The following is a 25,518-nucleotide window of genomic DNA, read 5'->3' on the forward strand; positions in this document are numbered from 1 at the left end:
GTGGATCACCTTCCGTTCCCAACCCCTGAGTCCCCTTCTCCCACAGTGGCCCACGCTCCTGTTCCTGAAGTTTTGAGTGAGAGCCCTGGGCCTCATGGACGCCTGGGGATTTTCTGTCTTAGCCTCTGCAATGAGGGGGAGTGTCAGATCTCTTCTGAATTGGGAGAAAAACTCTATAAAAGGTCAGCTAATGGTTGGGCACCCCTTCAGCTCCTCCCTGCTTCAGGGCTTTGGTCCTGGTGTTCCTCTCCCTTTCATTGATTAGTTCTGGCACTCACTGGATCTCAGTTTGAATCTCATTTCCTTGACACCCCTCTCTTGATTTGGACAAGTGCCCTGTCTGTGATTTCACGGTACTGTGTATTATACTACACCCCTCACCATTGAAACTTACATATTTGCCCGATGCTTGTTAGAGTGGCTGTCCCCCTTGGACCCCCCTCGACTGTGCGCGCCATGAGGGCAGGATTCTGTTTCACTGACCATTTTATCCCAATGCTAGCACAGCATACATACACATAATTGACTCTTGACAAGCACTAGTTAAGGAAGCGAGTAAATGGATGGAGTCCCTAAGGGACTTGGTCTGATGAGGAATACAGAACATAATCCTAACACGGCGAGACCAGGGAAGCTGCATATAACTGAGAGAGACTAGAGCTGTGGCAGCTGGCTGGCCCTGGGGCTGTCAGCGCAAAGTTCTTGGAGGTGACACCCAAGTGGAGTCTTACAGCAGATGAGGGCACCAGCCAGGTAAGGTGGGGGGATGGTGGGGGGTGGGGCAGGGAGGTGGCCGCCCGGGCTGGTAGACAGTGTGTGCAGCATGCCCGTAGGAAGGGGAGTGTAGCGGGAGCCTGGAGCCACCTGCCTAGGCCGGAATTCTAGGTCCTCCACTCCTTTGCTGTGCACCCCTGTGTCTCGCTGTCCTCATTTATAAAATGGGGGTGCCAGCAGTGCCTATCCCATGGGGTGGTTACAAGGATTAAAGGAGTAAATATTTGTGAAGTGTTTGGCCGTATATGTGTCCATATCCTGCTCTACATAGGAGTTTGCTCTTTATACACGTTAAAGACTCGCATTGGCGTGACTTCTTCACTTTTCATTTGTGGTGTTACCTGGCCGGTCCTTGGTAGTGATCTCTGTGGGTTTGCTGCCCTTCCCCTGTCTGCCATTCTCTGAACACTTGCTGTGTATATGCCAGGCCCCCATGCCAAGCCCTGGATTGCACCGCTCGTGCACTCAGTCCCGCAACAACCCCAGAAGGTAGGGACAGCCTGTTTTAATGTGGAGGAAACTGAGGTCCAGAGTGGTTTGCTCACTTGCCAAAGGTCCCACAGCACAGCTAAAAGGGACAGAGGCCGGACGGAAGTGCAGTCTGCCCCGGCTCCAGCCACCATAGTTCTGCCCGCACATAGTTATTCAAAGCCACACCTCTGGCAGGTGGCGGTCCTGGTGGGTACAGAGTCGGTCACCGGCCCCACAGGCCCCTCCTTGGGCTTTCCCTAATGTCCAAGGCTGAGATCCCCTCCATCCCCAGGTCTTGTGTGGCAGTCCCCCATACCCTGAATCATCCATCGGCCATTAACCAGGAGCGCCCGACTGAATAATCTACCTGGGAATGTTTTAGACCCAGTTTACCAGGCCTCGCCCAGACCTTCCTAGTTAGGGCCCAGGTGTGTGTGGGTTTGAATCCCCAGGTGATTCTGATGTGCGGCTCTGAGGAGGAGCCGCTGACCTGGGTCATTTTCATGACCACCTCTAGACCTTTCCTTGCTGATGGCATCTTCGTGCGCCAGCCTCTTAAGCTGGAGGGTGTGCGCAGGAATAACCACCTCCATGACTGCAGTAGACCACGATGGCAGCAGAAAGGCGGGGGGGGGGGGGGGGGGCGGAGCAGGGCTGGAGGATGGGAGGGAGAGGAAGAGTCTGCCGTGGTGGAGGTGGGGTAGTCATGTCCTCCTGGGAGGGAGTAAGGAGCAAGCGGCTCAGAAGCAGCAGTTCTGGAGCCAAAGGCCAAGATGGGTTCAAGTATGACTAGAAAGAAGGGTTCTTATGAGTCTGGGGTGGAGGAGACCTTATGGGAGGCTGAAGATGGCCCAGAGGCCGGATCCTGAGGCCCTGGGTGCTGCCCTGAGGGGCCCCCCTTTCTGCTGAAGGCTGCCAGGGCGGTGGGGCATCTCACGGGGCCCTTCCCCCCCTCCTGCTCCTTTTCCCTGCTCCATCTTGGCTCTTGACTCTTCCTTCTCTCCTTTTTCCCTGTTTCCAGCTCCTTGCTGTCTAATCTGCCGCTGCTGCTTGAAACTTTGCAATTCCTCTGACATGACTTTGATCCTCCTCTCTGAAGCTTCTCCCCCGGGGAGAGAGATAAATACTTGCTTTTGTGCTCACCCAGTCACTCTGAGGCAGTACTTCCCGCCGCTGAAATTTCCATTTTAACTCTAACCCAGGAGCCTGCTGACTCTCTGATTTCCCACCACCACCATCACCCCCACACTGGGAGAGCTCTGCGCGTGCCATGCTCTGTGAGCTAGAAGTGATCGCAGCCCTTGGAGGCTGTGCCCATTTTTCTGCTCCGTGGAAGTTCAAGAGGAGAGGGACGAAGCTGGATGGAGAGGGACGGCAGCCGGGGGTCAGGGCTGACCGTGGCTTGGCAGAGCCTTTGAGAAAGAGGAAATCAATCCATGCTCCTGGCCAGCAGCCGCTGACCTTCACCAGCTCAAGTCCACAAACAGTCCTCAAAGCCAGGAGCTTGTCAAGCCCCGTATTTGCAGAAATCAGCATCCCTATTTGGAAACTGCAGCCGTACTGCAGACACACTTGGCAGGGACCCCTTCCCCAGAGAGCTCGTCCCATCAGCCTTTGGGCTCAGGAGCCAAGAATTCCTGCAGGCAGCCACGTTTCAAGTTGGGAATGGGAAATAGGTGACTCAGTGTTTTAAAATTTCTTCTAGAAGCCTTGTCTTGCTCCTGTGTATTTCTGTCTAAATTGGGCTGATTAGCAGAGTTCCCACCCTCCCTTCCCCCAGCTTCCTCACACATATTGGAAAGGACTTTTTCATTTGGTGAAGAAATCATAAACACTTCTGAGCTGCAGGAATAGGAGGTTCCTGACTGACAGACCTTCAGTTTTTCAAGAGACCCAGATGTACTGACACGCTGGTCAGGGGAGGGCTGGAGCCCACTTACGATAGCAAAGGGCCGGCCTGCAGCTGGCCCGGGGGCTCCCCGGAGCTCGGGTGCTGGGTGTCAGAGGGCAAGGTCTTCATGCCAGAGGTGACCCTGAGGTCCCACAGCTTTGTTGGATCCTGGTTTAGAATAAAGTAAATAAGCTTGTCAGACGCACGGGCTGCACCTACTAGGTGCTTCTAGAGGGCTGGCTGGGGACCCCAACTCCCGGCTCTAATCCATGATTTAAGAAAGAACGTGTTCCAGGTTCCAAACGATCAGCTTATGAACCTGCCTCTGGGAATCCACATCAGCTCCATTACCTAAAAGCACATAGTTCTGTGGGTTTTGAGGAGACTTAAGTTTTCTCAGGGCAAAAAGGAGCTCCATGGAATTGGGGAGGAGCAGAACAGCCAGGCCTCCGCAAGGACCTGGCCATTCTCTCTTCTGCTTCTGTGTCTGTTGTCTCTTTAGTGTACCCCACGCCAGTGGGTTCATTGTTGTTCTGAATAAATAATACTTGAATTTGAGGCAAAATTCAAAAGGGCTGTAAAAAAGCGGTCCAGTGAAAATCCCACCCCCTCCTCTGTCATCCAGTTCCCCTCTTCAGGGGCAGCCAAAGTTACCAGCTTCTTGGGTCTCCTTTCAGGGATTCTTTTCCTCTGCTGTCACGTGCACTGTGTATGTATGTACGTATGTATGTATGTTGTCCTTTTATAAGCCAAAGAATAGCATACATTATACACTTTCTACAGATGACTCTACTCACATCTTTGAGTTCCCTCCATGTTGGTGCATAGAGTGTGTCTTTATTCTTTTTTTTTCACGTTTGTTTGTTTGTTTGTTTGTTTGAGAGCATGAGCAGAGAGGGAGGGAGAGAGAATCCCAAGCAGGCTGTGTGCTGAGAGTGCAGAGGGCCTCGGGGCTCAGTTTCATGAACTGTGAGATCATGACCCGAGCCGAAATTAAGAGTCGGACACCTAACCAACTGAGCCACCCAGGTGCCCAGGAGTGTCTTTATTCTTGGCTGCAGCTATGTAGTGTTCTATTGTGTGTATAAACATGATTTAAATTAACCTGTTTCAGGGCGCCAAGGTGATCTCAGGGTCATGAGTTCGAGCACCACGTTTGGGTGTAGAGATTACTAAAAAAGAATAAATCGTAAAATTTTTTTTTTTTTTTTTTTTTTTTAATTAACGTGTTTCAGGGGCACCTGGATGGCTCAGTTGGTTAAGTGTCTGACTTCAGCTTGGGTCATGGTCTCATGGTTTGTGAGTTCGAGCCCTGCATCGGGCTCTGTGCTGGCAGCACGGAGCCTGCTTGGGATTTTGGTCTCTCTCCCTCTCTCTCTCTGCCCCTCCTCCGCTCGCGTTCTCTCTCTGAAAATAAATAAAGTTACAAAAATTAACGTGTTTCACATTGATGAAGATTTAGTTTGTTTCCAATCTTTTATGTTTATAAACATGGCTCCTATAACCTTGTGTATAACATACAACCTCGTATATATGCTAGTCCACACAGACGGGGGTGAATCTGTGGGTCAGTGCCCCAAGTGGAACTTGTGAGGGTTTTAATATGTCCTTCTCTCCAGGCCAAAGGACGCCATTCGAGCCCTGAAGAAGCGGCTCAACGGGAACCGGAACTACAGAGAAGTCATGCTGGCGTTAACAGTGAGTGCTGCCCTCATGGGGCATGGGAGTGTGGGGGGAAGCATTTGGGGAAATCCACATTCCTGGCCTTGCCCCACCCACAGAGCCTTCCCACTGTCCACTCAGCACAGCCTCCGGTAGCTGTGGCCTGTGGACGGCTTGGTGCAAGTGCCACTGGAGAGCAGCAGAACCTTCCCGTAGTGACCTTGGGTTTTCCTGCCTTCCCCTGAAATGGGGGATGGGCTGCAGTCTGGTCCATACCAGCAGAAGATAAGGCATGGGCAGCACTGACTGCTACAAAATCCCAGAGCAGAGAAGCCAAAGAAAGGCCTGGGTCTGGCTGTCCTTGCTGCCACCAGTCTGCTGTGACGCAGCGAGGCCAGCTGCCTCTCCAGGTGTCAAGGTTCCTGCTTCCAAACCTGCCGACTTCCACCCAGAACCTGCCTGGGATTGTGCTGAGCTTTTCAGGGGGTAAAGCGATTGTTTACAGTAACCTTCCCAAACAGATTTCATCATTCCCTCATGCAGATGAAGAAATGGAGACTCAGAGAGGTCCGGGGGTTCACCCCGACTTCGTGGCTAGTGAATGCCCGGCTGTAAATTATGGGGTAAAAACTGGTCATTGGTGCAGAGGTTCTGGAAAAAGTCAGCCTAGTGACTCCTTTCAGGAAGGAACAGATCAGATTTTTGCCCTTTCTTAAAATGTTAGGAAATTCAAAGGGACAACTTCAGGTGTTATTTCTGTCCAGAAAGCTAACAGTTACTCAGATGTGGCAAAATCTGGGCCACAGTGAGTTCTCACAATGAAAACTGTTAACAGGTCAGCACGTGGGCTTTTCTGTAGGTTTGAATAGTTTGTTTATCCCAAACAGCTCTAACATGTTTCCTTTTAAAGCAGGAAAACTGTTTGGATTTTTCACCCAAGTGAAAACCCAAGACTTATTAGGAGAGAGTTCTCTGCCAGGGAATTGGGGTTTGAATAATAAAGAAGAAAAAGACCAGCTGAGAAGTAGTGACTTGAAAGCTTTTGGTTTTTGCTCAGAATTTGATCCTTGGCATTCATGAAACCCAGGGTGATACCCAAAATGAATTGTTTTCAGTAGCTAAAATCACCAGGGAATGAGTTCTAACATATCAGAACATTTTCCTGGTACCTACCCCTTTACACACCCAACCTAATGGTAATCGTGTTGGTTGGATGAAAATCTTTCTAAAGGGGTCTCTGCCTTTACTTCCTTCTGGAAGACCATTGAACGGCATTGAACATTTCCTGATGGTCAGGTCTGTTGTTATTATTATTCTCCCAGTTTTAACGAGATTATTGACATGTAACATATGTAAGTTTAAGGTACACAGTGTGATGATTTGATACATGTGTATATTGCAAAATGATTACCACAATAAGGTTAGTAAACACCTCTGTCTACTCACGTAATTACCTTTGTTGGGGGAGGGGAATAGCATTTAAGATCCAATTTCTTGGGGCGCCTGGGTGGCGCAGTCGGTTAAGCGTCCGACTTCAGCCAGGTCATGATCTCGCGGTCCATGAGTTCGAGCCCCGCGTCAGGCTCTGGGCTGATGGCTCAGAGCCTGGAGCCTGTTTCCGATTCTGTGTCTCCCTCTCTCTCTGCCCCTCCCCCGTTCATGCTCTGTCTCTCTCTGTCCCAAAAATAAATAAACATTGAAAAAAAAAAAAAAGATCCAATTTCTTTCCTTTTTTTTTTTTTTAAAGTTTATTTTTGAGAGAGAGAGAGAGAGACAAAGAGCACGCACACGCGCTGGAGGGGGAGAGAGAGAATCCCACCCAGGCTCTGTGCTGTCTGCATGGAGCCGATGCAGGGCTCCGTCCCACGAACTGTGAGATCATGACCTGAGCCAATATCAAGAGTTGGATGCTTAACTGACTGACACCCCTAAGACGCCCCTGGGATCTAATTTAACTGTCAAATATATACTGCAGTGTTGTTAATTATGGTCCCCATGCTCTCCATTAGATCCCTAGAACTTAGTCATAGCTGGGAATTTGTACACTTTGACCAATGTCTCCCCATATCCCATGCTCCATAGCCACCATTGTACTCTGTGGCTGTGAGCTCCGCTTTTTTAGGTTCTGCATACAAGTGAGAAACACTAGGTATTTGTTTTTCTTTTTTTAAATTTTAGTTATTTTTGAGGAGGAGAGAGAGCATGAGCAGGGAAGGGCAGAGAGAGAGGGAGACTGAGAATCCCAAGCAGGCTCCACTCCGTGAGTGCAGAGCCTGATGTGGGGCTCAAAACTCACGAACCGTGCGATTATGACTGAGCCAAAAATCAAGAGTCATACACTGAACAGACTGAGCCACCCGGGTACCCCTGTTTTTCTTTATTTAACTTACTTCATTTAGTATAATGGCCTCAAGCTCCATGTTGTTGCAAAAGGCAAGATTTCCTTCCTTTTTATGGCTGAATACTATTCCAGTGTGTGTCTGTACACATGGATAAAGAAATACGACATACACATATATCTCAACGTTTTGTCTGTGCGTTCATCTATCAGTGGGTACTTACGTTGTTTCCGTTTGTTGGCTATTGTGAATAATGCTGCCGTGAATATGGGGGTACAGATATCTCTTTGATACCCTGTTTTCATTTCTTTTAGATAGATACGCAGAAGTGGGATTGCTGGATCATATGGTAGCTCTATTTTTAATTTTTTAAGAAACCTCCATACTGTTTTCCGTAGTGGCTGCACCAATTTACATTCCCAGCAGTGCCCAAGGGTTCCTTTCTCTCTACATCCTCATCAGCACTTGTCTCTTGTTTTTTTGATACTAGCCATTGTAACAAGTGTGAAGTGATTTTTTTTTTTTAATTTTTTTTTCAACGTTTTTTATTTATTTTTGGGACAGAGAGAGACAGAGCATGAACGGGGGAGGGGCAGAGAGAGAGGGAGACACAGAACCGGAAACAGGCTCCAGGCTCTGAGCCATCAGCCCAGAGCCTGACGCGGGGCTCGAACTCCCGGACCGCGAGATCGTGACCTGGCTGAAGTCGGACGCTTAACCGACTGCGCCACCCAGGCGCCCCGTGAAGTGATCTTTTATTGTGGTTTTGATTTGCATTTCCCTGATGATAAGTGGTTGAGTACTTTTTCATGTGCCTGTTGGCCATGTGTGCATCTTCCTTGAAGACATGTCTATTTCAGGGTTTTTTTGCCCATTTTTTAAAAAGTTTATTTATGGGGCGCCTGGGTGGCGCAGTCGGTTGGGCGTCCGACTTCAGCCAGGTCACGATCTCACGGTCCGTGAGTTCGAGCCCCGCGTCGGGCTCTGGGCTGATGGTTCAGAGCCTGGAGCCTGTTTCCGATTCTGTGTCTCCCTCTCTCTCTGCCCCTCCCCCGTTCATGCTCTGTCTCTCTCTGTCCCAAAAATAAATAAACGTTGAAAAAAAAATTAAAAAAAAAAAAGTTTATTTATTTTGTGGGTACCTGGGTGGCTCAGTTGGTTGAGCGTCTGGCTCGGTTTTGGCTCAGGTCATGATGTGACAGTTTGTGGGTTCGGGCCCCACATCACGCTCTGTGCTGATGGCACAGAGCCTGCTTGGGATTCTGTCTCCCTCTCTTCTCTGCTTCTCTCTCTGTTAAAAATAAACAAATTTTTTAAGTTTATTTATTTTTTTAGTAATCTCTACATCCATCCTGGGGCTTGAACTTACAACCCCTAGATAAAGAGTCACATGTTCCAACTGAGCCAGCCAGGCCATCTTTGCCAATTTTTAATTGGATTGGTTTTGCTTATTTGTTTGTTTATTTGTTTGTGTATTTATTTATTTCCTATTGAGTTAAGTTCCTTATATATTTTTGATATTAATCACTTATCAGGTAGATAGTTTGCAAATATTGTTTCCCATTCTGTGGACTGCCTTTTTATTTTGCTGATCGTTTCTTCTGTTGTGCAAAAGCTTTTTAGTTTGACGTAGTCCCACTTGTTTATTTTTATTTTTGTTGCCATTGCTTTTGGTGTCCTATCCAAAAAAATCTTTGCCAAGACCAGAGAACTTTTTTCCTGTGTTTTCTTTTGGTAGTTTTACGTTTCACGTCTTGAGTTTAAGTCTTTAGTCCACTTCAAGTTAGTTTTTTGAGTGGTGTAAGATAGGAGTCCAGTTTCATTCTTCTGCATGTCATTATGCAGTTGTCCCAATACCGTCTATCAAAGAGACTGTCCTTTCCCCCATTGAGTCCTCTTGCCTCTCATCAAATATTATATGTATATGTGGGTTTATTACTGGGCTCTCACTTCTGTGCCATTGTCTATGTTTATGCCAGTACCATACTGTTTTGGTTATTGTAGCTTTGTAATACAGTTTGAAAGCAGGAAGTATGATGTCCCCAGCTTTATTCTTCCTTCTAGAGATTGCTTTGGCTATTCAGAGTCTTTAATGGTTCCATATGAATTTTAGGATTGTTTCTTCTACTTCTGCAAAATCTGTAGATGGCTTTGAGTAGTATGGACATTTTTTTTTTTAATTTTTTTTTTTAACGTTTTTATTTAATTTTGAGATGGAGAGAGACAGAGCATGAAGGGGGGAGGGGCAGAGAGAGAAGGAGACACAGAATCAGAAGCAGGCTCAAGGCCCTGAGCCATCAGCCCAGAGCCCGACACAGGGCTCGAACTCACGGACCGTGAGATCGTGACCTGAGCTGAAGTCGGACGCTTAACCGACTGCGCCACCCAGGCGCCCAAGTAGTATGGACATTTTAATAATATTCTTCCAATCCATGAACATGGGACATCTTTCCATTTATTTGTGTCATCTTTCCTTTCTCTCATCATTGTCTTATAGTTTTCAAGGTACAGATCTTTTACCTCCTTAAATTTATTCCTGAGTGTTTAGCTTTTTTCTTCACTTGTTTGTTAATGATTGCTTAGAGGCACCTTTTGTTATTCTGTGGGCTTTGGCTGCTGGAAAACGGCTGCTGTGTGTTTCATGCCCTACAACCCACAGGGACACCGATTCACCAAAGGTACTTTTGACAGAGTCCCTAGAGTGGCTGAGTGGCCCTTGCCAACCAGGGACGACCTCCTTCATTTCCTCCTGCTCTGCTAGGCTTCAGGGTTGCTTTGTAGCACATGCCATCTCTCTCCAGGGCATTTCCAAACCTGTGTGTGAGCCCGAAGGTCTAGCCTAGGCCACACTGGCTTTAAAGTCTGCTGTCCTGGAAGATGTAAGGGCGTTCTCCCTAAAGGGTGTGCCTGGGACAGACGTCCTGGCCCACTGTTGCCCTGAGCCTGGCAGGAGAGCCACAGCTGGCCTGCCATGTTGGCCTTCCTGCTCCTCTTTTCTCTTTTTCCACCACACCTGCTTTCTTCCCAGCCTCCTCCCTTCCCTTCCCCACCTCTTCCTGACCAAATAAACCATTCTTCCTGCCACCTGCCTTGGCAGCAGCCTGATGCCTGCATAGGCCAAGTTAGGAGAGGGGATCCTAGAAAGAAGGGGAACTGTGAGTTCCTGGAGGGTAGGAAGAACCCCTCTGGTTTATCCCTGTAGCCCCCGTGGTCCCTGTTAAGAGTGAGTGCTGGTTACCTTGAGATCGTCTGGAATTGAGCACATACAGAGGCTAAGAAAGAGAATGCCCCCCTCCCTTGGCTGCGGATGACCCAAGGATGCTAAGCTTAGAGGTCTTCCTTGGCAAGCCGAGCAGAACCCAGGGTCTCCCACAGTGCAGGCAGCAGTGGGGGAAAGGAACAGTTTTGACTGGCTCTGCGGTTGCCAGGCTCAGGGCACATGCCAGCCCTGGCCTCCTCAGTGAAGTTACTGGCATCTCCAGGCCTCAGCTTCCTCATCTCTAAAGTGGGATAACACCCACCTTACAGGGCTATTTCAAGGACCAGGTGAAAGAACAAGAAATCTAGTACCTGTCGCCTGTCATCTGAGGGACTCCAAGCTGATCTTAGAGGAGAGCCATGGGGGGAGGTTGGCCCTGTGGCCTCATTGTGGGTGAGGAGACAAGGGCTCCAGAGAAGCCTGACCCACTTAAAGAGAATCTTAATTCTGTGAGCCTAAAATGAAATGCTGTAATGTGGGGGCTCCCACACGGTGCCTGGCATGTAGTCTGTGCTCAGTTAATGTTAAGAGTGTGGGCCTTTCCTAACCGTCACGCTTTGTCAAGGTGACGCCTCATTGCGTGAATCCAGCCCTGTGGAATGGCTGCCTAAGGTAGCCAGTGATCAGCTCACTGTGGGCAAATGAAGATAACTGAGGCAGCCAGAAATGTCCCCTGTTGTCCGTCACATCCCTGCTAGTTGCCTGTGGCATTGGGGGGTACTGGTGTGGGAAGGGCTGGGTGATCGTATGGGTTGGTTCACAGAGAGCTGAGAAGTTCAGAAAGGCGTGTCGAAGGCTGGGGGACACTCCAGTTGGTGCCTCTGAATTCCAGCCAGCCTCTCCCCTGTCGTATGGGGACGAGAGAGCTTTTCCCGTTCCTCAAGTGTGTACGACAGCCTACGAAATGATGATCATGTCACCATAGTCCTCCTTTACTGCCCCACTCCTGGCAGGGCGCTGTGTTAGATGCTTCAGACAGACTCCCTCATCCTTACTACAGTCCTGCAAGGGGGCACTCACGTGCCCATATTACAGATGAGGAAGCTCAGCGCAGACAGACTCATTCTGGGCCATTAAGGGAGCAAGTGGCAGAGCTGAGATTCAAACCCACAATGGCCATCTGGCCAGAACCCACACGCGCCGTGCTTTTCTTAATGCCTACGGCCTGTGTAATTCATTTTTTCCAGACCAGGGATGGGCGAACAGGGTTTGCGGTGAACATGGACCTTGAAGCTGATTGGCAGCTGAGGCCCACAAACCATTTATTCAGGGTACAAAATCCTTAGTCACTGCCAATTTTAGTTGCAGAGGCAGGGTCGTGTGGGGCGTGTGCACCCGTGTGTGTGTGTGTGTGTGTGTGTGTGTGTGTGTGTGCGCGCGCGCGCGCACGCACTCTTCCTCACATAAAAGGGCAAGTAATTCACAGGGTAATTTGGGCTGTCACAGCAGCCCTCTCTGTGACAGAGCCTATGTCCCATTGGCTAAGGTCTCACACCCAGAAGCCCGGAGAGAGGAGTTAAAATGCTAATTTTCAGGGACCACTCAGTCATTTCGATCTCATTAAAACACCAGCGTCCTTCTCATGCAAAACTGGTGCCTCAGTTCCCAACTAATTGCCTGATTCTTGTTCAGGGACAGGCAATTTCAGACAGCAAGGGACAACTGAATTAGAGCATAGGGATGTGGAGCCATCCAGGTCTGACTCTGGAGGAGATGGTGGGAAGGACCATCCAGGAGAAGGAAGGGGGCAGGGTGGGGGTGGAAACTCAGTGGCCTGGGCAGCTCCTCTGGGTCCCACGGTGGTGACCTCTCTTTCCTTTCCTACCTCTTCAGGTGCTGGAGACGTGTGTGAAGAACTGTGGCCACCGCTTCCACATCCTTGTGGCCAACCGAGATTTCATCGACAGCGTCCTGGTCAAAATCATCTCTCCCAAGAACAACCCTCCCACCATTGTCCAGGACAAGGTGCTAGCTCTGATCCAGGTAGGGTCAGCTCCCCTTGTCGGGTTTGTTGGCACGGAGTAAGATGGGGCCCTTGACCAATGGGTCTTCATGCTTTCCCATCATTTGGAGGAAAGAATGGAGGGAGACCCTTTGGGTTTAAATACGTGTTGCAAAAAGCACCAGTTTTTTACATTCCTCCCGCTGGAATAAAAACCTGAGTGGTAGCTCACAAGCCAATTGACAGAGGTTTCACCAGTTTTCTGGGTGCCTGGATCTCTGTTACCCCCAAGGGCAGGTGGGAGACCTTGATAGGCCTCTGAGCCATCAGGAACATTGTGGGGTAGGAAGGGCCATGCTAGAGTCCTATGCAGGGGCTGGCGAGGCACAGGGTCAGAGCCAGCTCTGTGGCAGGTGGTGCCAGCTTGGGGGAGAGGGTGTTAAGGAGTGATTCACTAAGGAGATGACATTTCTCTTGGACCCTGAAGAATGTGAGGAACTTGGTGGAAAGGTCAGGGTGTGAGAAGTAAGTAGCACAGACAAAGAGAATAACATGTGCGTCAAAGACAGCAGTTGACATGTTTGGGATGTATTCGTTACTGATTGCTCTGTAGCAGATTATCCCAAAACTTAGGGGCTTAAAACAACAGATGTTTAGTACCTTGTTGTTTCTGTGGCTCAGGAATTCAGGAGCAGCCTAGATGAGCGATCCTGGCTCAGGAGCTCTCATGAGGTTGCGGTCAAGACGGTAGCCAGAATTGCCTCATCTGCAAGCTCGATGAGCTGGAGGAGCCACGTCCAAGGTGACTCACCACATAGCTGTTGGCAGGAGGCCTCCGTGCCTTGCTGACTGTTGGTAGGAGGCCTGAGTTTCTTGCTGTGTGGACTCCTGAGTGTCCTCGTAACATGGCAGCGGGTTTTCCCTAGAGCAAGTGATCCAAGCTGTGGTGCCTCTTGGGACTGAGTCTCAGAAGTCACACAGCGTCTTTTCTGTCATATTCTGTTTGTTAGAAGGGAGTCACCAGATCTGGCGTCAAGAGTGTGAGAATGAAGCTGCATCTCTTAAAAGAGAGGATGTTTTAAAACCATCACGTGGAGCACAGAGTGTAATGAAGAGTGGCTGGGGCTGGGAGAGGAGGCCAGAGGGATGGTCAGGGTCTTGTGGGCCATATATGCTGACGTTTTATGCTTTGTCCTGTAGGCAGCGGGGAACCACTGCACATTTCTGAGCTAGGCGTACGCAGACAGATCTGGATTTGAAAACATTTTTTTTTAACTTTTATTTATTTTTGAGAAGAGAGAGACAGAACATGAGCTGGGGAGGAGAGAGAAAGAGGGAAATGCAGAATCCGAAACAGGCTCCAGGCTCTGAACTGTCAGCACAGAGCCCGACCCCGACTCGGGGCTCAAACTCAAGGACCTCGAGATCGTGACCTGAGCTGAAGTCGGACGCTTAACCGGCTGAGCCACCCAGGCACCCCTAGATCTGGATTCTAGACAGAGCACCCTGGTGGTAGGCTGGGAGACACATAGGCCAACGAGCACATCTAAGGTGGGGCGATTAGTGCTGTGGTAGAGGAAAGATAGGGGCCTGCGGGAGCCAAAAGGAGAGGGTGGGAGTGGGGCCAGGCAGAAGGCACTGTGATCAGGGGTGGGCACCGGGGCATTCGAGGTGGTGGGGGCACCTGAGGTTGGAGAGGAAAGTGGGGCCCCAGCCGACGGGTCTGCTGGCTCCGTCTGTTCTCTCCCGCGTCCTCTGCCTGAAAGCCCTCTTCATCATTGAGACAGCTCCCAGAGCCCTCCCACCACGAGGTTGACAGCACTTCCCCCTCTCCTGTCACCCTCTTTTATGGTCTTCTCTGCTTCTGTGCTCACTTTTCTATCCTCTGCCTCACTCTGAGTTTCCTGAGAGCCCAGGGACATTATATCCCCAGGGTCTAGAGCCGTTGACTGTGTAGAGTAGCTGTCTGATAAGTTGTTTTTCTTAATGAGTGGGTGAATGTAGTTTGCTGAAGCTCTAAGGAAGGGGAGGAGTGTGGGTGACAGCAGGGCCCCTTCCCATGGTTCCTTAGGTTTCCCCTAGCTCTTCATTCTGCCCACCTGGCATATCTCCATGTCTCTCCCTCCCTCCCCCTCCCCACTCTAACTCTCTCTCCCTCCACCTCTCTCCATCCCTTTCTCTCTGTCTCTCTCTCTGTCACGCACATACACACACACACGCACACGCAGGTGCAAACCACCTTACCCTTTTCCCTCCCCACCCCCACCTCTGCCCTTGACTCCCTCATTCTGGACTTCCCCAGTACACTCCCCTGCCTCAAGACCCCCAGTATTTGATGGCAAGACAATAAATAGTGGCTTTTTCTCACCAAAGGGGGGCACCCCCGCCTGAACCCTCGGCAGGCCCACTGTGGCCATAGGCAAGGTCTTTCTGTAGTCAGACGTGGAAGGAGTCCTTCCTGTGCTTGGCCATCTCCTGACAAGGGCAGCCGTGGCAAGGCTTGTGATCTGTGCCACTGGGACTGTGCGGGGACCTCTGGCTGAGGACACAGGGAGCCTTGTGCACTGACTGTGGCTGTGGTTGTTCCCAGGGGCAGCCCGACCTTCCCATCAAGGTCACCACCTCCTCTCCGCACTGCTTCTCCCAGCTGTGTGACCGCAGCAAGTGTTTTAACTTCTCTGGGCTTCTGCCTCCGTATGTGTACAATGGGGGCCTTGTGTTCCTGCCTAACCTACTCCTGGTCCCAGAGGTCACCCGGAGGCAGCATGGCGGCCGGCACCGTGTTCTGAGGGCTCCCCCTGCTGGCCTGGCAGCAGTGCATGTGCACCGCCTGCAGGGGCGGGAGCAGGAAGGGGCCCTGAGGGCCTCGCTCGCTTGCTCGCTCCTGTCCGGCCAGGATGCACTGGACAGTCTCCCTGGTCCATCTGGGAAAACCCAACGGGCTTTGGATAAGGGTATAGTTCCCGGTGGGCTTGCTTACCTGCCTGGGGGAGAGGGTCCTTCTTCTCCAGGTTCTGGAGCTTCACGAAGAACTTTTATCTTTGGTCGTGGCCAACCAACAGAAACAGATAGCATTCAGAGCTGGCAGATGGCTTGGTTTCTATAATGCGGTGAACGAAAGTATAAACAGGATCTTCAGCCTTTTTTAAAATTGAATTATACGTACAGGAAATCACACGTTAAAAAAGCATGTACAGGGGCGCCTGGGTGGCGCAGTCGGTTAAGCGTCCGACTTCAGCCAGGTCACGATCTCGCGGTCCGTGAGTTCGAGCCCCGCGTTGGGCTCTGGGCTGATGGCTCAGAGCCTGGAGCCTGTTTCCGATTCTGTGTCTCCCTCTCTCTCTGCCCCTCCCCCGTTCATGCTCTGTCTCTCTCTGTCCCAAAAATAAATAAACGTTGAAAAAAAAAATTAAAAAAAAAAAAAAAAAGCATGTACAACTTGACAAGCTTTTACGAACTGAACACACACGTAGAATCTAGCCTCTGTGACATGAAGCAGAATGTGACCTGCCCCCAAAGAGCCCCGACTGCCTGGGGTGACCACCTCACACCCTAGATGGGTTTTTCCTGTACTTTTTAATTTATTTATTTATTTTTAATGTTTATTTATTTTTGAGAGAGAGACAGAGCACGAGCAGGAGAGGGGCAGTGAGAGAGAGGGAGGCACAGAATGCAAAGCAGGCTCCAGGCTCCGAGCTGTCAGCACAGAGCCCGATGCGGGGCTCCAACTCCCGGGCTGTGAGATCATGACCTGAGCCAAAGTCAGAGGCTTAACTGACTGACTGAGCCACCCAGGCGCCCCAGGTTTTTTCCCATACTTGAACTTCATCCGCGTGGACTCTGCAGCAACACTCAGTCAGGTCTGTGTGTCTGGGGCCTTGTTTGTGGGCCTCACCTTGTCATTGGTGTGACCAGATAGGCCTCCCGTGCCCCCTGCTCATGTCGCTGCAACGGGTCCCTTTGGCGGAACGCGCCGCCGTTTGTGTCTCCTTTCCACTGAACACTCGGTGTTTCCAGTTTGCAGCCTTTGGGAAAACCGCTGCTGTGAACAGCTAGCACATGTCGTTGGGTGAACATACATACATATTCGTTGTTATTAGGTACGTATTAAGGCACGTGGGTGAAGTTGCGTCTTTGTTGGCCAAACACAGTTCAGTATTAGCAGTTTCACGTGGCTCAGCCTCATCCCTGGGAGTGGAATTGCTGGGTGGGGAACGGCCTCGCTCTGGTTGAGTGGTTACTCTGGCAGATCCGTGCTGCTCTTTCCCACCAGCATGTGAGAGCTTTCATTGCGCCCTGTTTTCACCAATGCGTCCTCATTCTGGCCCACCTGATGCCTATGTGGAGGCATTGCATCTTGTCAACCTGTTCTCAACTCCCCCTTTTTTTTAATTAAGAAAATTCTTTTAATGTTTCTTTACTTTTGAGAGAGACAGAGAGAGACAGAGTATGAGCCGGGGAGGGGCAGAGAGAGAGAGGGAGACAGAGGCTGAAGCAGGCTCCAGACACGGAGCCCGACACGAGGCTGGGGCTCACAAACCATGAGAATGAGACCATGACCTGAGCTGAAGCCGGACGCTTAACTGACTGAGCCACCCAGGCGCCCCTCAACTCCTTTGAGGAAGAAGATGATTTTATTTATACGTTTAAAAACTGCACCACCCCCGCCTCCCCGCCCAGAGAGTCTGATATTCCCCCCCGGAGAGCACCTGCTACTCCCACCATAACACAGAACAGGGCAGGGGGTGACAGATCCCTGGACCTTGTGCCAGCCCGTAAATGGGCAGCAGGCCACAGTGGAAATGCAGTTAGACAGGAAAGAGGTTCAGTTAAATGTGTGAGTGCCAGAGCCACAACAGGTTCTTCCTCACCATCCTTGCCATCTGGATGTTTCCTGGTGCTCTCCGGAGTCCAGCTGCCAGGAAGTGGCACCGGCCCAGTCCCAGCCCTGCCCTTGGGGAGCTATCGATTTTATGGAGAGACAGAAGCTTGCAGATGATAGAGAGCCAAGGGCCTCCCCGGGGAGCACTTGAGCTGGCTTGGGGATATTTGAGGGGCAGCCCTAAACTCTGAACGTATCGACACTTGAAAAGCTTTTTTTAAAAATTTTTAAATTTTTAGTTTCACTTTTTAAATTTACATCCAAATTAGTTAGCATATAGTGCAACAGTGATTTCAGGAGTAGATTCTTTAGTGCCCCTTACCCATTTAGCCCATCCCCCCCTCCCACGACCCTTCCAGTAACCCTCTGTTTGTTCTCCATATTTAAGAGTCTCTTCTGTTTTGTCCCCCTCCCTGTTTTTGTATTATTTTTGCTTTCCTTCCCTTATGTTCATCTGTTTTGTGTCTTAAAGTCCTCATATGAGTGAAGTCATACGATATTTCTTTCTCTGACTAACTTCTTTTAGCATAATACCCTCTAGTTCCACCCACATAGTTGCAAATGGCAAGATTTCATTCTTTTTGATTGTCAAGTAATACTCCAGCACTTGAAAAGCTTTTGAGGCCAAGGGGTTATAGAGACAAGTGCCCCCCCCCCCCCAACCTGGCCCAGGATGCTTGGTTGGTGCTCCTGGTGGTTGCGAGACCTGTGGCTCTGACAACCAGGCATGGCCTGAGCCCACTGTCCCTTTGATTGCTTCCTGCCTCTGGTGGGAGCTTTTTCTTTTTTCTTCTCTTTTCTTTTCTTTTCTTTTCTTTTCTTTTCTTTTCTTTTCTCTTTTTTTTTTCTCTTTCAGTTTTCATTATTTACTTATTTAAAACTTTTTGAAGTTTACTCATTTTTGAGAGAGAGAGACAGAGTATGAGTGGGGGAGGGACAGAGAGAGAGAGGGAGACACAGAACCCAAAGCAGACTCTAGGCTCTGAGCTGTCAGCACAGAGCCCGACGCAGGACTCAAACTCACGAACTGTGAAATCATGACCTGAGTCAAAGTCGGACACTTAACTGACTAAGCCACCTAGGTGCCCCTTCTTTTTTTTTTAAGTTTATTTTTATTTATTTTGAGACAGAGATAGAGGGCAAGTGGAGGAGGGGTGGAGAGAAAGGAAGACAGAATCCCAAGCGGGCTTTGTGCTCTCAGCACAGAGCCTGATGCCGGGCTTGAACTCACAAACCATGAAGTTATGGCCTGAGCCAAAATCACGAGTCGGACACTTACCGACTGAGCCACCCAGGCACCCCAAACCAGCTTTTCTAACAGTCTCCCTGTTCCTTAGAGAAATGCGTGCTTGTCCTTCCGTGTCCCCATGGCTTCCTGCCCACCCTTTCTTCTGATTCCTTTCCTGGGATGCTGATCACAGGCATTGTTGGCCTGAGATTGGTCACACAGATGCCATTCCCGGAGCCACATGTTTGCCATCAGCAGCCCTCTGCCGAGAATCCGTGGACACCTGTCCCTCGTCCCCACATCCCAGCCTCCTGTCATCGAGGTGTCTGTGTCCCTGGCTGCCCTCTAGCCATCCATAGCCACCCCAGCTCCACTGAACCCCCCAAAAGAGACACCCCTCAGGCTGCGTACGCCTGGGGAAGACTGCCCTCCGAGCCCAGTGTGTGAACTGCCAGGCAGGGCAGCTGGAAGCGTTTACCCAGGGATTGACCCGTCTTGAGGGGAGCTGGTCTCTCTGCAGCAAGAGAGCAGGGAAGCCTGGTGAGCTGCTTTCTCGCTCCCAGCCTTTGAACTGCCTGCCACTTTTAGCACCCTCTCCATCCTGGTCCCTTGGCTGGCCTTTGGCTGTGAGCCTTTCTGTTTCTTCTTGGGGGGTCCCATTTGTTGAGAAGACGGGGATATTCGTGCTCTGTGCCATATCCCTCTGCCTTTCCCTTCGGTTGTTTTCAGGAACAGAAATGATACCATCCCAGTAAGGTAGCCTCCTGGTGGCCATGCCTATCCTGCGTGCCTCCCCCCCCTTACCCCTTGCCCTGCCTCCCCACCCCCCTCCTCCTAGCAACAGAGTCTAAAAATACTCTCTTTCCACTGAAGGGGTTTTTTTTTTTTTCCACCAAAGAAAGTGAGCTGACTGGGGAGGAGAAGGGGGCCGGAGCTGCTGGAGGTATTGTGTTCTTGGAAGGTGTCAGAGACCCGGCGGCCGGACCTTTGGCCAGATTATGGACTGGCAGCTCTCTGGAGACCCTGTCACCGGGAGTAGGAGGTCTGATCTGGGAGCATAAGCAGAACATGGCAGAAGCGAAGAACAGAACCCATCGTGTAAATGAGCAGTCGTTCATTGATCTGAAAGTTGATGATTTAAAACTGTTAAAATTTGAGGGATTTAGAAGCAAGTCGGGTACGGTTTGTGTTGGTATAAGGCCTCTGTCTGGGGTCTGCTGTACAATCCCAAGGAGCGAAGGAGAGAAAAGCATGAAATTCTCTCTTCTCTCCTTCCTAGACCTTCCCCTGGGTCTTTCGACCCCCTAACATTGTAGGCGTAGGCCCGAAAAGGGAGAATTCCATAAAGAGCAGTGAGGCGGTCACTCTGTTGTTAGCCAGCCAGCCCCTGTGACAGGGACCCCTCAGAGTGCCAGCACTGCCGTGTCACTTTGCTTTCCTATAGGGCAGCCTGCCAGCACCACCCCTGTGGCTCCTTGGCTTTAGGTTGGGGACCCAGAGTAGACCAGACTTCCTGAGGTTTTCCACCTCTCCCCTAGAGCAGAGTCTGAAATCTCAGCTGGGTCAATCGTGTAGAGAGGCTCCTGTGTTGTCACTGTCACCTCAGAATGTGGACAGCCTCTCTGGCCATCTTCCTGTGTTCTCTGATGGAGCTTGGTAACTGTGAGTACGAAATTCAATCTGACTTGACAAATGACGTCTGACTGCCTTCTCTGCAAGGGCGAGACTCGGTGTGTGCCTTCAAACGTCTGACCTAGTGGAGAGAAGACAGGAGCACAGGTATTTGGGCATTGTCCCCGGAAGATGAGAGAGGCATGTAGCGTCTCTGGGTTTCTCCTGGTTCTGTGTTTCCACCTATGACTCCTCCTTTAAAGGTGCCCCTGCCCTGTTCCCTGTTGGCATCAGAATCTTGTTCAGGAGAGAATGCTGCCAGGAACGTATGTGCTGTTAGTGGCCACCTCAGCCACACTGCACGGGGGTCTCATACAGGGGTTGAAACAGTGGCAGGTGGGAAGTGAGTAGCTTAGCCAAGACTGCTTGGTTGCAAATAACAAATTCTAATTCCAGCTGGCCTAGGCAAAGAGGAGAGTCTGTCAGGACAAGGTAGGGCTTCCCAGAACCCTGGGTGTGACTGGACCCGGGAAGGGACAGAAGGGATCAGAAAAGCCCGCCAGTCCTCTCGTCTGTACCTCTCAGCACACTGGTCTCAACGTCCCACGTATAAGCTAGCTCTTGCTCCCTGGTCCCCGCTGGGCACATGGCTGCCCACATCCAGAGTGGACAGTGTCACCTACCCAAGAAGAGCAGCCCAGCTCTCCCCAAGCCCGGGACCTAGCTCCTGGGTGGAGGGGAAGCTGACTGGCCCAACTTGGGGTGTGTGTTTCCCTCTTGGCGCCACAGAATACATAGTACTGGAGAAAGGGGGCCTGTTGAGTCGCCGTTTGGGCAGGTGCCCCAAGAACTGTCCCCCGTCTGGAGAGCACAGTGATGGTTCTTTCATTTCCATTCTTCCTATCTTGGAGTTGGCTGAGGTGGAGAACAAGATAACTGACAAGCCGTCCCCTGGAAGTGTTGGTCCTCCTGTTGAAATCGAGGCAGGAAGTGGCAGCAGGAAGGACCATCATGCTTTTTTCTCCCTGGCCTCCCACCACAGACTGTAAACCTGGCCTTAGACCCTAAACGAACACGCTAGCTGCATTTTGAAGCTAGAGTCGCAGGACTCAGCTGGATTTTGAATCAGGTGGCAGCAGCCAAAGCAGCTGGTGGAGAATGGGGCTCCGGGGCACTCCCTGGCGGGGGGGCAGGCCTCAGGGGTGCTGCTCTCCAGCTGGTGCTCCAATGGGCCTCCGCAGGCACCATGGGCCCCACTCAGAATCCAGGAGGAAGTGTCGGCCGAGAGGGGCCGTCCTCAAGCGGGCATTAAATCCCTGAGTGTGCACATTCGATAAATGGATCAAGGAAGCCAGGCTGACAGTAATGTTTGTGGTGAGATGTATCAGTCGTAATGAGCAAGGCTTTTTGGAAACTGACCTTTTAACTTCAAGTGGGTCTGGTGGTTAGAGATAGAGTTTCTGGGGCTGCCTCAGGATTGGTTGGAACGCAGTGCTAGAGCCAGGGAGGCAGGGAAATGCTTGTGACAACAGCAGAATTGGCAACGGAACCGTGGGCGCGAGACGCCGCGCCGCCTTTTCTGGGTACGTATAGGGTGACAGGACCGTTTTGAAGAGCTGGGCTTCGTTTTGGGGGAGCCCTTTGGGGATGCTGCTTTTTTTTTTTTTTTTTTGATCCTGTAACTTCCAAAGAACCAAATATTTAAATTCTTTTTTGAGTGTCATGAATCAATGATCAGTGTCTACTGGGATGTTCGTTCTTTGCTCTCTGTGTTGTGTTTTCAGCGAAGGGGCTCTTGTGGCCGTGCTTTCCAATGGCTTCTCCGATGTGGGCACGTGGGCGTTGCCACGGTGGGCAGCTCCGGGCTCGCCCTCCCCTGAGCCTCTGCCACCTCCCCTTTCTGGCCAGGCGAGGTGGTCTCCACTTTTGCGCTCTCTGATCCACTGAGGAGACCTTGCATTAGCCTTTATTTCCGCCACACATCAATTTCTCCTTTCCTTTCTGCTCAATTTGCCTACGGTTCCTGCCTCTGCCCACGGGAGCTCTGCCGAGCAGAGCCGCGGCACTCCGGTCCCGATGGCATCCCGCGGGCACGGCAGCGAGGCAGCCTCCGCACGCCCTTCAGCTAAGCATCGCCAGGAATTGATTTCCCGGCGATTAGGGAAATGCCTGCATTTTAGGATGCGCCACAGTGCTTAGGTGTTATTTCTCCGCATCTTCTCCAAGGAAATGCTACACGCTGAATTAAGTTTTTGTGTTTTTGTTCATGCTCAACAGCACCATTGCAAACCCAGATTTCGCCAGCCCCGTCGTGGCAGCGCTGGCGGGGGGCGCGGGGGCAGAGTGGGTTTGGCCAGCATGATTGGCATTTGAGGGTCGGGGGGCACTGGCCTCTGAGAGAGGACCTGGGCTGCCCTTGGTGAGAAATCCTTCCTGACAGGCCCTCTTTTATCCTCCCAGGCGTGGGCTGATGCCTTTCGAAGCAGTCCTGACCTCACCGGCGTTGTGCATATATACGAGGAGCTGAAGAGGAAAGGGGTCGAGTTTCCCATGGCAGACTTGGACGCTCTGTCTCCCATACACACACCACAGCGGGTAAGCTTCCAGCTGGCGTTTTCTAGAAAGACCTATTGCAGAACGGGCAGGCCACTGCCACCACCCTTCTGCTGCTCCGTTTGAATTATTCAGCTTGTCATCACGCGTTCTTAAAGCTCGAGGGCATTTCTTTTTAATAACAAGGGGAATGCAGGAGTGAGACGGCTGGTTGACTGGTGATTAAGTGGCAGCAGTGTCTTCCCCCACCCCCGCTCCCAGTTCTCATCTGACTGTGCAAGGAGGATATAACAGAGGGATCGGTTCCGAGATTTTCCTGGAAATGGCTGCTTGGGTGGAGCCAGCTTGTGAGGGCCCATCCCATGAGGGTCACTAGCACCCGCTTTTCCGAGGGCCCAGGAATCTCCCTTTGGGAGTGCCGGAGCACCTCCGTGTCCACGGCAGTGCAGAGGAGCTGGTGACGTCACTGATCGTGGGGCAGAGGGCAGCTTTCAGTTTTTTAGACTGTACAAGCCAAATAGATCTAAATTTTATTTTGAACTGAGTGTTCGGTGTCAATCCAGACATGCTTGAATTCCTCCAGCCTTGGAATTCAAAGCCCAGAGAAGGCCTCCTCCCACTGAAGCCTCTTACAACGTGAGGCAGCTCTGTGCTTCAGAATGAGAAGCACGCAGGTGAGGATGACCGTTCATCCTGGGAAGCGAGTACCTCTACTGGCTGGGAATCAGCGCCTGGCCCCGGGGGGGGGGGGGGGGGGGGGGAGCCAGGAAGCTCCAGGATCTGGGAGAGAGGTGCCTTGTGCCAGCACACACACTCTGCCTCACTGGCCCCATCTGCCCATCTCCAAAATGGGGACAAGGAGTCCAGAGTGCCTGTGCAGGTCTCTTCTGTGAACACAGTTAACGTTGAGGCTTTCTGAGATGCTCAAAAGGGAAAGCATAAGGAATTCTACTTTGCAAAGCTTTGTTCTCATTATGATCCCTCCAAACCACTTACCATGCCTTGTGGAATAAACGTAACCTGTTTTATTTTTCTAATAATGACACAGAACAGCGTTGTTTTGTGCCTATAATTACAAAGAACATTCGGTAAATTGCATAATTGCTGTTTATATTAGTCTACTTGTAAAGGCCAAAATATAATCTTCTGGTACCAGATAGGGATGTGTGATCAGCAAAACTTCATAGCAGCCCCCCTCCACTCGGATTCTGGGGGGCCCTAATAACGGGAACCCTGACCAGAGCTCTCATGGAGTGCCCTTGGCGCTGCCTTTCTGAGTTGCTTGGTTTGTCTGGGAGGTAAGTAGAGGGAGGAGCCCTTGGTACCCCCCATTTGTGGACGGAGAGACTGGGTGCAGAAGGGGCAGGGATTCCCCGAGCCTCACAGGTGAGCCGTAGAGCCAGGCCCGCTGCCTCCCTGCAGGTGGCTGTGGCGGGAGGGGCTGCCGGGGCGGGTAGGCGCCGGGCCCAGCTGCACAGGCAGCCCAGGTGAACAGAGGACTTTGTTGTTGCCGTGCCAGAGCGTCCCCGAAGTGGATCCGGCCGCGACCATGCCCAGGCCCCAGTCGCAGCAGAGGACGAGTGCCAGCTCCTATTCCTCGCCTCCTCCTGCTCCCTACTCCGCTCCGCAGGCCCCGGCTTTGAGCGTGACTGGCCCCATCACGGCCAATTCAGAACAGGTACTTGCACACTTCCAGGCCATAGGCAAGTCGGCCGACTGTCCTTGCTCGCCCTTCCTGGAGATGTATGGATGCTTTCCCTGACCAGGCATTGTGCTAGTGTCCGCGACCCACAGACGGAAGGGAGGGCCCACCGTGCAGTGGGGAGATGGGTGCAGAGGCTGCGTGGACAGTGTGGTGGTGCGGTTGCGGGGGCAGGAGCTGAGAGTTAGTGCTACCTGGAGGGCAGCCCCGGGAGCCGGTGCTGCTGAGGCTCTCCAAGCCGGAGCGGGGCTTGTCTGACAAGGCATGCGCCGGAGGCGTGGAGGAGCGGGCGCTCGAGGGAGCAGCAGGTGGAGGGTTTGGGGGATCAGTGCAGGTGCAGGATCGGAGAGACAGAGGCTGAGGCCAGCGCACAGCCATGGAGTTGCGTTGTGAACAGCCTCGTGAGTCACGCGGAGCGGTTTGGATTGATCCTGTAAGAGGCGTCAGCCATCAGAGGCCAGTGACCTGCTCAGCAAGGTGCCGTGAGGCCGAGGCCGGGATGAGGAAGGCTCTTAGGAAGCATTCTTCCTGCCTTTATTCCAAACCCTGCCCACCTTCCCTGAGTTATTTCCTGAGAGGCCAATGCCATTGAAATCCCAACCCTGGATTTTTTTAGACGAGTCGTGGAGACTAGTATTTAGATGAATCTGTAGAATTGCCATTCAGTAAAATTTGAGAACTGATCAGACTTGAAAAAAGAAAATCCATTCCAGTGTTTGTGACAACGTCATTATTTACGGAAGCCCACATAGACAGAGGGGTCAAGCGATGAGGCGTGGTTAACCGAAGTGTTGTGCCAGGGTTGCTCACGTTTCCGTTCTCTGGCGGCCCCGAGGAGACGAGCAGGAGGAGGTGAGCTGGAGGTCAGGCGGGCCTGGACTTGAGTCCCCACTCTGCTCCTCACTGTGAGGCTTCAGCTGGGTCACTTTAACCTCTGTCGACCGTTAGTAGAGCGGGGCGGTGGTTCTTCCTCTTACCCACCCCCAGAGTAGGCATGAGCTTGTCGGGCAGCTGGATGGGGCGGCCTCGTGATAGTCCCCCCGAGTGCCGCGTGCCCTTTTGAGGAGAGGAGGTCGAAACCCACAGCTAAAACACGGGCTGTACAATAACGTGCTATTCTGTTCATTCCATTCTGCCCTTTCTCGCTACTCACAGTGGCCAGGACCTGTCCCCAGAAGGGAAGCCCTGGGGAAGAGGGTCCCTG

At 51.5% G+C, this 25,518-nt stretch overlaps 1 protein-coding gene across 8 annotated transcripts in view; it reads left to right on the forward strand.

Moving 5' to 3' along the window:
• Window positions 1-25,518, forward strand: part of TOM1L2 (target of myb1 like 2 membrane trafficking protein) — a 121,591-nt gene that overhangs the window by 63,581 nt on the left and 32,492 nt on the right. For 4 of the 8 annotated variants that reach the window (XM_043583312.1, XM_043583314.1, XM_043583315.1 and 1 more), the window contains exons 3-6: window positions 4,756-4,834; window positions 12,230-12,379; window positions 22,520-22,654; window positions 24,132-24,290. In XM_043583312.1, the coding sequence (XP_043439247.1) occupies window positions 4,756-4,834; window positions 12,230-12,379; window positions 22,520-22,654; window positions 24,132-24,290 (523 nt within the window). Of the gene's footprint in view, window positions 1-2,783; window positions 2,922-4,755; window positions 4,835-12,229; window positions 12,380-22,519; window positions 22,655-24,131; window positions 24,291-25,518 lie in introns of those variants that run through there. The other 4 variants (XM_043583319.1, XM_043583317.1, XM_043583318.1 and 1 more) reach the window with 2 other exon arrangements.

This window comes from Prionailurus bengalensis, chromosome E1 (genome assembly GCF_016509475.1).
Source record: "Prionailurus bengalensis isolate Pbe53 chromosome E1, Fcat_Pben_1.1_paternal_pri, whole genome shotgun sequence".
Classification (NCBI taxonomy): Eukaryota; Metazoa; Chordata; class Mammalia; order Carnivora; family Felidae; genus Prionailurus; species Prionailurus bengalensis.